The 13641-nt window shown below is 45.6% G+C and overlaps 1 protein-coding gene across 2 annotated transcripts in view; it reads right to left on the bottom strand.

The window, feature by feature from the left end:
- CLTC (clathrin heavy chain) overlaps positions 1–13641 on the bottom strand; it is a 723592-nt gene that overhangs the window by 52038 nt on the left and 657913 nt on the right. The window contains exon 31 of one of the 2 annotated variants that reach the window (XM_069226425.1): positions 13420–13440. The exons of the other annotated variant lie outside the window; for it this stretch is intronic. Coding sequence (XP_069082526.1) covers positions 13420–13440 — 21 coding nt within the window. The remainder of the gene's footprint in view (positions 1–13419; positions 13441–13641) is intronic. 2 annotated transcript variants of the gene reach the window in all.

The following is a 13641-nucleotide window of genomic DNA, read 5'->3' as shown; positions in this document are numbered from 1 at the left end:
GACTAAAGTTATAGCAACTAAGAATGCCACATTCCAAGAAAGGAACTGAAGGGAACTGGAGGGGGCAGGAGTGGAGGGGCTCAAGCTTAGGACCAATGAGTCTTGTCAGTACAACGTTGAGATTCCATGTCGGAGCTGGTGGAACCCGAGGGGTAATGACCCTTTTGAGCTCCTCCATTAAAGCTTTGATGATGAATTGCAAAAAGAGAGAGGTGTTGTCTATTCTGAAGGTAGGTGGCCACGGATCCTAGGCTTGGCACATGGAGGTGAATGCTAAGCTGGAAGTCGGCAAATGAAGCAGATAGCAGGCAATGTCCTGCACTGTGACCTTCCAGGGTTCAATGTGTTTTGAGTGATAATAGCGGATGAACCTCTTCCACCTGGCTGCATTGCAGGACCTGGTGGTAAGTGTGCATGCTTCTCTGAGAATGCTCATGCATTCAGGTGGAAGATTAAGGTATTCAAATTTGATGACTTCAGGATCCAGATTGCAAGATTGAGAGACCCAGGATCAGAGTGCCTGATTTGTCCATGGTTCTGCGTGAGACGGTCCAGCTTGTTGGGGAGCCTCTCATGAGGAACCAGAGAGTTCGAGTAGAGTTGTCAACCAAGGCTGGCGGGCCCATGTGGGAGCCACCAGGATGAGGGTGAGAGATGTCTGTTGGAGCCTCTGAACCGCAAATGGAGCAGTGTTGGAGGAAGAAAAGCACAGGCACATGACTAACTCATTCTTAGTGCATTGGCTTTAGAATGTGGGTGTGGTACCTGGAGGTGAAGCTTGGGCATATTGTGTTCTCTGCTGAGGGGACTATTTCTATATCCCCAACACTGGAAGTACTGGTGGAGGAACTGTTAGGGGAGATCCCACTCATGGACTTGTTGCTGCATACAGCTGCGGAGGTTGGCAAGGTTGTTGTCCGTTCCTGGAAGGTATTCTGAGAGTAGGTGGACTTTGCGGTGGAAATACTTTTAGTTAACTGCAAGAGTTAGGGAGACCAGGTGACTCTTCTTTTGAAGATAATACATGGCTGTCATGTGTCCATGCGGACAAGAACAGTCTCGTCAATTGAGATAGGAAACCCTTCAACACTAGGTGAATGGCTAAAAGTTCCAGGTAGTTGATATGGAGGCCCTGGTGTTTGAGTTCCCACTGGCCTCGGACAGTCAGATCCTTTAAGTGCACGCCCCACCATGTATGGGAGGTGTCTGTTGAAATGGTCCTCCAAGGAACTGAGCTGAGAAAAGGCTGCACCTGCAACAGGTTGTTGTTGCTCCACCACTGCAGAGAGAAGCAAGAGTGTGTGTTTCTATTAATACGTTGTAGCTTCAAAAATCAACAGTGCAATTTTCAGAGTCTTCAATGTTAACCAATGGAGGGAAACAAAGATGCAGTTTCACAGGTAAGTACACAACTTACAGTCCCAGTCTTCAGTGGTTTAGGTTAGCATTGGCTAGGAAAGGTTCAGATTGGTATCCAAGGTGCACCCACAGCGGCACGGGGTGGCTAGGTGCAGAGGTTAAAGTTGAGGTCAGTGCCCAATGTTAGTCAATGGAAGCTGAGGGGATGTGGGGGAAGCTGACACACTGCTCACAAGTAAGTACCATCGGAGGTAGAGGTTGGTCTCTGGGGGTTGGGGTGAGCACTTGTGGAGGTCCCAGCTACAGAGTGCCAACACGGTGTCTGGCGCCCAATGCTTTCCAATGGAGATGGGGGTTTCTGCTGCAGTGCTGCTCACAGGTGAGTAAAGCGGGGTCAGAGGTTGCTCTCCTGGCTCTGAGGTAAGTGCAAGTGGGGAGAGGGCACAAGTTAGTACCACACTTACACAGCAGCTCAGGTGGCTGGGTGCAGCGTGCCTGTACAATGTCGGACACCCAGTGTATTTCAATGGAGGAGATGGCTTCCAGATTGCAAGCGCTGTCCGGTAGGGGTCAACTCCACAGCTGCCCAGATAAGTTGAGATGACAGGGGTCATAGTGACACCGTCGGTTCAGCTCCCGAAGCAGAGGGACTCCAGGTGCAGGGGTGTCTTTAGACATCAGAATCAGCTCACCAGACAGGTCGTGGTCAGGGGGATCCCGCAGATTTAGGCTGCAGGCATCACTGGGGAGTCCGGCCGGGGTCATCGCACGATGGAATCTTGGTCGGAAGCACTGGGGGACTTTCACTGGACAGGTGAGCCACTTGAACTCGGGCCAGGGGCGTCGAGTGCAGTGGTCACTTATGGTGTCCGGTTCCACGGTTACTCAGGCAGGCTTCCTCTTTTTTAAAGATGGTTTCTTCTGGACAGGTCTGCTGTTCATGGGAGTTATTGGTCTTTTTCAAAGAAAGGCAGTCCTCCCAAGGTTTTGGAGGTCACTGGGCTGCAGGACAGTCTTCTGGGTGCAGGTTTCTTTGAAGGCTGCAGACAGGCCGATAGGGCTGGGGCCAAGTCAGTAGCCGTCTTCAGTCTTCACTGCTGGCGACAAGTCCGGTTCTTCTTAGGTTGCAGGAATCTGATTCTAGGGTTTATGGTTGCCACCTAAATACTGGATTTAGAGACGTTACAGGTAGTGCCAGGTGGCAGCCAATGGTCTTCTCACCTTTAGGGTGACTACACCCTTTTTATGACCACCTCCTTTGCCAAAAGGGGCACTTTCCTACAGGGACCAATCAACACTAGATCTCCCCAATGACCCTCCGCTTGCGACCACTGTTGCACCAGGCATTCCTGCAACGGACACGTGCAGTTTGGCATGGGGTACTACAGCAATATATCAAGGTATCATACTCAGGAGGCAAATGACTGTCCAGACCAAGACCTGTTTGGTTGGAAAAGTGGGATTTGTGTTGGAAAGGACTGGATTCTGGCTGGGTTTGGATGGGTCATGTCGTCAACTTGAGTTGACAATTGCCGGTAGGCAGGGAGCGGTTGTAGGTGGGATTTGGTGATGGTATAGGAATCTTTCAGGTAAAGAGTGGTCATGAAGTTGCCTTGTTGCAGAAGCAGAATAACATCCTCAAGAGTATCCACATGAAAGTAGTGAGCGATGTATTCATTGAGAGGCCTGGGGTCCAGAATGGGCTAGACTGACTTGTCCTTGGGAATTAGGAAGTACAGCAAGCATACTCCAGTGTGCCCTGGTGATGATGGGGAATTGGTTCTATAGCCCCTAAGAGAAGTGGTGCTTGGACCTCTTCTCTGAATAATCTTTGGTGTTCCAGGGAGAATGTTTTTGCGAGGTGGACTGGTGGGAAGTGTGGGAATGAGTTCCAGACAATATCCATGTTGCCTAATGACCAACACCCAGTGGTCGGAGGTGATGCTCAGTCAAGGGGGTTGGAAGAATCATTGAAGACTTCCCCTGATTGGTGTTGTGCAGCAGCTCCTTTGGGAGAGCCAACTTAAACTCTGCCTTTAGAATTGTTGCCTGTGTAGGATCCCCTTACATAGCCTCTGGGAGAGGGCACTTGCGGTCGCCGTATCTTTTTAAAGAAAATGTCTAATGTTTGGTATACCTGCGGACCGAACAGATGCTGACAACCAAATGGCATTTGAAGCATGTCCGGCTGAAGCTCTGGCATGAAGCCAAAGGGAAGGCCTTGTACATGTTGTCCATCCTGGGAGTTATGACCTTACCGCAGACCGGTTCTTGAAATATGTTGGTCGAATGGCGGAGTATGCCTTTAGGCATGGGAAGGTAAAAGAACCGGGACTGGGGCAACTAGCCTCTAGGGTGCTTGGTTTCAGCAAAACACATTAGTAAGAACTGAGAGAGAGATCAGAAGGTGGGTCGCAGCCTGATACACAAACAGAAATTTTTTCAAGCATGCTTGGAGGAGAGAGTTTCAAAAGAGCGGTGTGTGGAGAAGGTTTCAAGAAGAAAGTCCTCTTCCAAAGGTTCTGTGTGAAGATCCACCTTATGGAAGGAGGCAGCCCTACCAATAAGTTCCAGATAAAACATGGAATGGTCCGGTGGGAAAGTGTGCATCCCCTGGTGGGTCTACATCGTAGGAGTCCCATGGGTTGCCCTACAGAGAAGTGTCAAATGTGTTGCATTACCCTATGACCACCTGTGTCGCAATGAGAAGTGACCCCTGAGGTGTAATGTCAAGGGGATCCCCTGTAGAAGCAGGCAGGGAAGGTGAAGGTTGAGTAAGAGAGTGGGGTGATGTGTGAAGGGTAGGGGCTAGTAGACTTGTCTGCCTTCTTGTGCTGCTTCGGTGGCATTGGAATGTCCAAGGGCCTCCTTAAGGACAGCTGGTATTTGGAAGGTTTAGCAGATGCAGACCCCCGAAGGGCGGGCAAGGATCTGGCTTGAATGAGGATGGATGATCACGTGTCTTTGCCAAGCTTCGATCTCCTCTTGAAGTATGTGGAGAATCTGTTCAACGTGTTGAGAGCTGTGGTCTGACTTGCTGGTTGATATGGAGGGTTTCGGAACCAATGGCTGAGCTGGTGCAGGTGTGGTCATGCTGAGGCAGGTCCTCGATCTCCATATTAGAGTTGGAACTGTCCAGGAGGGAAAAGACTTCCTAGCCTGCAGCTGAGGGCTGCGGATGGTGATCCCCCTCAATGTCCTCTGGGCCAAACAGGTTTGGGGTGTCATTTCTGCTCCTACGCAACATCTCAAGACGCCAAGCCCGACGGTCTCTATAGGTCTTTTTGAAGCGGAAGCAGCAGCACACGCTGCAAGCAGTCTCGCTGTGTTCAGGCAAAAGACACAAATTGTAGACCTGATGGAAACTGTTGCAAGGATACTTTGAGTGGCAACAAGGACAAAAATGGAATGGCGTCCGTTCCATCATCGTCATGGTGAAGAGATGTGACACAGATGGGAGTATGCCCAGAAAGGTGAGGCCCTTGAGGGAGGCGGTCAGCCTGAACCCCACTGAAGCAAAGTCACAAACGTCAACCCCAGGCAGAGAAAGAAAAGGAGCCATGATCAACTGAGATTCCGACTGAGGGAAGGAACCAGTGGACCAAAAAGAGCACCGTAACCGTGTTGAGCACACATTCAAACTCAACTGCAGAAAAAAAAACAATCCAACAATGCAGCCACTGACCATGCCCATTACCAACAAGAGGAGGTGTCAAAGTACCTCGTGACTCGAAAGACTTCTTTGAAGAAAAACAACTTGCTCACATCCAGGACCAACACTAGATGGCAGGGGTATGCACAGCATGAAGCACCTACAGCCACACCAGCCTCGTACTGGATGGGTTATGTGGAAAATAGTTAAACTTTAGCTGATATTGCTAAGGCATTTTCTCACATGAAGCAGAACAAATGCTGAGACACTGCTGTGGCTGAGTAGAATGGGCACTAACTTGGTGGCACTGTTATAGGGGCTAAATCACTTTTCCACTCTGCAGTCATTACCAGTTTTTAAAGTGTTCTTAAAAATGCTTGAGATTTTAGTTTTTGAATAATCTAATGATGTACAAAACATTCCAGGACCCTGCTCTACTCAAGGAAACAGATCTAATATGCTGAAGATCCCAATATGGAAAATGCAACATTTGTTTTCCAATGACCATCGTGGAGGCACAACTAACTTTCAATTGCTTAGATATGATTTTTCAGACACTTTAAATCATTTGAAAAAGAAAGGTGAAATTGGGAGGGTTGTATCAGCAGTCATGTGCCGTAAAGGTACATTGTGAGCATAAGCAGTTGAGATTGGCCATGTACTCTATATGATCGGCTTTTGCAGTTCTAAGCAAAGGTTCACTGTTCTCTGTAACAACACGTCATCAAAATACGATTCCAAAACTTACTGAGAACCACTGAAGTCAAGCAATGAATAGTTCTACCAACGTGAGGGGACCCCGGAGTACTTTTTCCAAGTATATCTTCTAAAGTGTAGATGTTTATCTTTACTCCATAAAGCCTGCAGTTTCACTTAAGAAAAATATTATGCAGCCTATAGGAGTAGGCTACAGTGGCCCAATTCTTCATCTTGAAGTTAAAAAGGGGCCAGGAGAACTGTATATGCATTTTAATGCATGATGCTTCTGTAAAACAGCATACATTTCTTTTACAAACCCTTTTTTAATAGAGCATAGAGATGGAGAGCAGGCCAGTGTAGCCCCATAGGCTGTCATTATAAGAGTTAAAAACAGAGGCTGTGTCTTTAAGAACCTAGCGTCCCCCAGTACCCTGTCATGCTGAGAGGGTGACAGTTGCTTCAGTTCTTTTGGAGGCGATGTGACTGATGTATAGGTTACCTCTGTCTAGTTCACCAGGGAGGAGGAAGGGTTGCTTATGACGTCAAAGATTTCTCTATGAGAAAACTGGAGTTACAGGTAAGAAACTATTCCTTCTCTTGTAGGGGATCTCTATTTATAGTCATAAGCACCGAATAGAATAGCAAGCCCATCCCTATTAAGACTGGTGGAAAATGCAGGAAGAAGGGAACCATCAAGACAAACAGTTTCCTGAGGGAGGCATGTCCTACTTGGGCAGCTGCCTTTGCATCAGTCAGGCAGTAATGCTTGGTGAATGTGTGAACAGACCTTCATGTAGTTGCTCTGCAAATATTCCTCATTAAAGCAGCGGAGCTGCTTTACCATTAGTGGAGTGAGCTTTCGGTGTAGCTGAGTGTCTTATTAGCTTTCTGATAGCCTAACAGGATGCAAGATATAATCCATTTCAAAACTGACTTTTATAAGTGGCTAGCCCTGTACCTACTCGGCCAGAATTAATAAATAATTGGCGCGATCTGCAGATGTCTTGGGTTTTTTCAAGGTAAAACTTTGAAACCCTCCTTCCATCTAGAGAATAAAGTGTTCTCTCGGCTGGAGTAGAGGGACTATGAAAGAATGTGAGCAATGAAATGTTTTTGTTCACATAGAAATCCAAATACCCTTGGGTAGGAATTTCGGGTGAGCCCTCATGACCACCTGAAATAGTGTATGGTTCGTGAGAACATAATGTTAGGATCTTGCTAACTCTGGCGTGCTGATATTGAGACAAGAAAAGCAGTTTTCCAAGTTGTAAGGATACCTTATGAATTGGCACAAATGGGTCTTGAATGAGTCGTAAAAGAACTATATTGAGCTCCCAAGGAGGTGAAGGACGTCTAACCGGAGGGAAAATTTTCTTTAGCCTTTCAAAAAAAAAAAAAAAAAGCTTTTATTACAGGGATTTTGAAAATAGAGGTTTGTGAAGAACATTTTGTATAGGCAGTAAGAGCTGTCAAGTGAACTTTTGTGTAAGATTTGCAAGTCAGATTTTGCCAGATGTAATTCTTCCATACTTATTACATCTCCTTGGCAAGTCGATGGGTCTACGTACTTGGAGAAACACCAGATGCAAAATCTCTTCCACTTCAAGGCATATGCTGACCGGATGGATGGCCGCTCAGCCTCTTTTATAATCTCAATGCAGTCATGTGGCAGGTTCAAATGTCCATACTGCACTAGCTCAGGAGCCATGCAGCCAAATTCAAAGATGAGAGATTGGGGCGAACCATTTGGCCACCGCACTTTGTTAGCAGGTCTGGTCTGCATCGCAGCTTGAGTTGTGGATGCTGTGACCAGTGTAGCAGGTCCGTGAACCACTGACGTGGCCACTCCAGAGCTGTGAGGATCATCTTGGCCCTCGAGTGGGACTGCTTGATGAGGACTGCTGGTATCAGGGAAATTGGTGAAAAGACAATTAAATAAATTTTCCGGACAGGCGATCCAAAGGGTATTCGCCAGCGTCCCTGGTTGGTTGTACCTTGAGGCGAAGCTGCAGTATTTTTTGTTTTCTGCTGTGGCAAACAAGTTGATGGTTGGAGTGTCCCACAGTTCAAAGATCTGCTGAACGACGTCCTCGTGCAAGACCCAGTCATGCGTTGCTTGCAGAACTCTGAGGGCATATGCACACCTAGAAGGTGTGTCGCTGTGATTCATGGTTTCAGGCGATCAAAATGTTTCATATTTTCTGGGCTTCTAGCGACAATGGCCCAAATCTCGTCCCCCTCCCTCCCCCCCACACTTGTTGTGGTAGTGCATGGTGGGAGTATTGTCAGTCTTAACAAGCAAAATCTGTGACTTGATGGCAGACGCAAGGCTTTGAGAGATAGATGAAGCGCCTGGAGCTTGAGGAAGTTTATGTGATGTAATTTCTTTCCGAGACCAGATGCCTTGAACTTCCAGATGATCCATGTGGGCTCCCCACCCCAGTAGTGATGCATCAGTCAGTATATTCTGAGAAGAACCTGTTGATGAAAAGGCATTCTTGAAGCAGACTGGCAGGGGAGCACCACGGTTTCAGAGAATGTTTTGCATGAAGGGACAGTTCGATCCTGTCTTTCCAATTGCCTGTAAGTTGATCCCACTGGTCCTCAAGGCATTCTTTGAGAGGCCGCATGTGGAGACATGCATTCGGAGTGAAGAAGATGCAGGAGGCCATCGAGTAGAGGAGGGATGAGACCATCCTCACCTTGGAATGAGAGTCTTTCATGAGACAGACATCTCTGAAGGATTGATTAGCTACCTCCTCCAAAGGACACACTTTTGCTTGAACGATGTTGATGAAGGCTCCCAAATAATAGAAGGTGTGTATCGGGATTGGTTGTGACTTGCTGTGTTTGACATGAAGCCTCAATTGTTTGAGGAGATTGCATGTCCAGTTGAAATGAAGCTGGGCTTCTTGAAAAGTTGATGCCTTTATTAGCCAATAGCCTAGGTATGGCTAGACGAAGACAGTGTTTTCTAAGGTGAGCAGCCACGGCTGCCATGCACTTCGAGAATGTTCTGGGTGCCGAGTGTAGGTCAAATGGAAATATTAGATGCTTATAGTGATCCTGCCCCACCACAAACCTCAAGAATTACTGAGGTTTTCTTGCAATTGATATGTGAAAATACTTATCTTGGAGGTCGATGGAGCAGAGCCAATCTCCCTGGTGTGGTCAGGGATTGATCTAATTCAAGGTCAGCATCAAGAACTTCTCATTGAATCAATATGTTGGTGAATTTCAAGTACAGAATGGGTCTGAATTCATTCTTGCCTTTTTTCTGTACCAGAAAATATCTGGAATAAATGCTTGTTCCCCACTGATAGTAAGGAACAGCCTTCACTGCATTTTTCTGAAGCAAGATGTTGACTTCTGATCTCAGCATCTTCAGATGGTGATTGGATGATTTTGGTAGTACAGTCGGAGAACGACTTGTGAAGCTGAGACAGTATCCATGACGAACAATCAATATCCAGCTGTATTATTTTTTTGCCACTCTGCCACAAAGTGCAAAATACTTCCCCCCTACCGGCGTGGGTAACAAAGAAGGGGGAAGGAAGTATTCAAGTTTTTTTTACCTGTTGTAGGCTTTCCAGCTTGTGCTGGTTGTTGTGAGGGTCTTCCACTAGGCCGCCTTTGTTGCTACGTATAGGGTCATTGCTGTTGTTGTCACTCTTGATCCCATTCAGGGGTTGAGCCCTCTGAGACCTCTGGTAAGGCATAAATTATTTTCTCTGTTCCTTGGGCCTTTCTAGGCCAACCGCCTTAACAGTGTCCATTTTGGATTTCATCCGAGCCATTTCGTCATCTGTGTGGCTGACAAACGAGGGCAGAACTTGACAAGAGCAGACTGTTAATCCGCTGTTGTGACTCTGGTTTCAGAGATGTGAGACGGAGCCACGTATGTTTGCCCAGAGCCACTACACTGCAATATTTGTGTGCCACTCGTACAGAGGAATCAGCAGCTGCACTGATTATCTGGTTTGAGACCATCAAACCCTTGCTACCCACTTCCAAAAAAATCCTCCTGTATGTCCCTGGGCAGATCTTCGACAAGCTTCTGGATAGATTTCCACAATGCCCTATTGTATATGCTGAGATGGGCAGCTGCACTTGCTGCTTTCATGGAAGTTTCAGCTGTGCCACTTTCTTGGCAGCCCACAGAATCCAACTTCTTGCTATCTGGAGGCACTGAAGAGGCAGGAGTAGTTGCATAGTATTTTTTTTGCTGCCAGTAGGACTACGCAGTCTGGAGGAGGATCTGAACGGAGGAAGAGTGATCCAGGTCAGGAGGTCTGTCCTCCTTTTGCAGCCTCGACAGAGCAGACTTGGCTGAGGCAGGAGTCAAACAGATCCATTGCTGTTTCCAGAAGGCCTGGTACTAAAGGAAGGATGCTGTGCGTTGGTGAAGCGTCTCCAATATCATTGATTTCAAAGGCACCGACATTTGGATATTTAATTTTGCCACTCCTCTCATTAAGACCTCGTGAAAGGTGGTAATAATATCCACTGGGGAGACTGTAGGTGATGGACTCTGTAAGGGTATGCAAATCGTGTCCTGCAAAAGTGGAGGACGTGTATCTGGAATTATGTTGAGACCGTGATCAAGACCTTGATCTATGTGATCGATGGCACCGATAAGATTGCCTTCATGACGAATGGCATGATATATGGCGCATATGGTGTCAACTATGGAGCGTTCTGGAATGTGATCTTTGACGAGGTGGTTCCATAGGAGGTGTTTGCACTGGTAGGACTGGCGCTGAAGGCAGCAGAAGTGGTGGTGAAGGAGTGTCTGGGAACCCTAGAGGTGAAGATGGAGATAATATCCTAGAATACTCAGATCCCGATAGTGAAGAAATGCGTTGCCTCTTCCTCTGGTGTGTCCTAGATGTCAATATGCTCCTTGACCTCCTGTGATGTCTCAACATTGATCTGTTCTTTGATGTTGATCTCCGTCACATCCTCGGTCAATAAGACCGTCTCGAAGTCGACCTGCTCCTCTATAGCGTTCTCCGACTACGTGTCGACGGCGTGTGAATCTTCGATGTCGACCTGCCATGTCTTGACCTCAATCTCCTTCTCTTTGACATCGATCCAGCCCTTGGTGGCGAGCACGTCAGTGCCATACCTTGACGTCAATGGCCAAGATGTTGATGGGGAATAAAGTCATTTTTGGGCTGGAAACCTCTGTTTGGACCTTCCACGTCCATCAGAGTTAGATGACAGATCCATGGTAGAGGCCCGACCCTTTCCTCGCTCCGTAGGCCCACCTTCAGACTGTGTCTGCTACCTGCACCGTTCTTCTGTGCCATCAAGGTTAATCTTCGCCCCCTCTCTCTCAGGGTTCACCTAGGAAACTTCCTGCAGTGATGACAATCTTCAGGAACATGCTGGTAGACAAATACAGACGTCATCAGGATCTGTTTTGGCATTCTTTCTCCCACAGGCAGGTCATTTGTCAAAGATGGCATTTTAAATGACAAAATACCACGTATTATTGTCATAAAATTGCAGAAAATGCAAGGGAGAGATGAAAAATGTAGAATAAAGTAGTTGTCACAAAAATTCACAGGTGAATTTTGTATAGAACAAGCCTAAAAAGGCAGAGTTCAGTGGTCCAAAGTCCTTGTCAGCAGGAGCCGGAAAAAAGAACTGTAGCAACTGCCACCTGCTGAGCATGATTGGATACTGGGGGTCCTTAGGTTCTTAAAGGCACAGCCTTGGTTTTTAACTCTTATAAATTTAGCCTATGGGCTACACTGTACTACTCCCCATCTCTATACTCTATTAAAAAGGGTTTGTGAAAAAAATTATTATATGCACGTACAGTTCTCCGGGACCTTTTTTTTAACAAGATGAAGAACTGGGCCACTGTAGCCTACTCCTATGGCTGCATAATATTTTTCTTTCTTAAGTGACTCGGTGGGCCTTCCAAAAAGAAAAGTGAACATCTACATTTAAGATGTATTTGAAAAAACTGCTTTTAAGTCCCCGCACATGGGCGGACTATTTATTGCTTATGACTTTCAATGGAGATCGCCTACAAGAGAATTGCTTTCTTTTATTGGCTGCACAATTAATCCTAGCAAGGTTTCAGTACATATCATAGACAGCCCACTAAAAGAACCATCACAAACTGGTATAATAAGCACTATTACCTGCTGTTGCAAGAGAGAGGCCAAGGTAAGGAAGTATATTAACTGACAATATTTGTTAATCTGACTTTACCAGCATATGATTTCTGAGAACTACAAGATCCAGCGAAGATAGAAAATCTGAACTGGTGCCACAATATTCTTTACATAAACAGTAAATAGGTGATCTAGAAAAGGCAACAATGCATTCTCATCTGAAAGCCTAAATGCACAATAGGATGCAGAGTAGTCTGGCCTTGTGGTGCGATACCTAGTGCCAAATGCTGTTATTGTGTATGTTCAGATTATCAAGCACCATAACTTTTTACTAATGTGCTTGATTAGTAATTTCCTAAGAAACAAACAAGACAAATATGCATGTTACAGTCAATGTAGGGACATAGGAGCACCATAGGAACTGAGACCTGAAGAAACGAGAGGAACATCACTACTGGTGCAGCTAGCTTCTAGGCTGCATGGTTTCAGCAAAACACATTAGTAAGAACTGAGAGAAAGAGATCAGAAGCTGGGTCACAGTCTGATACACAGACAGAGAATATCTCAAGACGGTAAAACAAAAGAAGTAAAACAAAAGTTTTAAAATACAATAGTTATACTACCACATTAACCATTTTATCAGAAAGTTCAGGGCTGCAAACATTTGACTGCTGTGCAGGATTGTGTCTTTCCTCTTGGCGATCCCATTAAAAGGGCAGATCAAGGATCAAGACTGTCTTAAAATTCCAACATGAGATTCTTGAAGGAAGTGAGTTGTAAAACAATATATGAGAGTCTAAAGGTGAAAAACAGCTCATGTTATTGTACTAGGATTGGTTTAGAAAGCTGTACTGCAAAAGTTGGAGAATTTAGGTAGAGGAGCAGTCAGTGGCAACACTGACGTTAACACTTGCATCCCCAGCTTCATAGGTTTGGAAGAACCATAAAGCGGTCTCCCCATAGTATTTTTTGTAGTGTGGTGCATACTATCAAAGCAATCAGTTTTTGAGTTCTGCTTTTCTTGAGGTAATTTACATATATTTCAGACGATTCAGCATTATCTTGTAAATACATATGCAAACTGGGATCACCATGGAAATTGGGGTTTGAAACATAGGATGTGTAACCAACACTTGCCTTTTTGATCTAAAATTTTGGAACAAGTGAAGCACCTCCAACTAAACCAAATAATGAAATTCCCCTGATGCTCTGCCAACTTCCACTCATGCTGTTCATTATACTACCTGCCAATCAGCACAAATTAGGCATTATTAGCCAAAAGTCACTTTACTTTGCATGAGGTAGATTTATCAGACCCTACAAGACTGTGACCCACCAGCTGATTAGCTTTCTAACCTTCCTGCTCCAGTATTAGCTGATTAGTAGTGAACAATTCGACTAACAACCTATGGTTCTAACTATCATGGTTATGTTTTAAGGGCTAGCATAGCCTTTTAGTGAGATTTAGTTTAAAGGGGAGAAAAAGCAGCAGCGTAAAGAAAGGAAAAAAAAACTCATGCAGATTTTATTTTTAGACAGTCCTCCAGATAAAAATGGAAAACAAGAATCAGCTTTCACCTTTTCCTTTATTGCATCAACCTGAAAAGGAATTCAGAGGGTGCAGCTTAGAAAAATCAAATTCCACATTTAGCATTAAAAGAAGGCAGAATCTGCAACACAAGCGTTAGGGAAGAAATCAATTTCAAAAGACACAGGAAAGAAAAATGCAAACAAAGAGGATACACAACATGTAGAAAATATGGCAGATTAAAATCTATGCAAACAGGTTCTAGAACAAAT

Source organism: Pleurodeles waltl, chromosome 3_1 (genome assembly GCF_031143425.1).
Source record: "Pleurodeles waltl isolate 20211129_DDA chromosome 3_1, aPleWal1.hap1.20221129, whole genome shotgun sequence".
Lineage (NCBI taxonomy): Eukaryota > Metazoa > Chordata > Amphibia > Caudata > Salamandridae > Pleurodeles > Pleurodeles waltl.
Note: the sequence above shows the minus strand (reverse complement) of the source record. Positions and strands in the feature narration are given on the sequence as shown.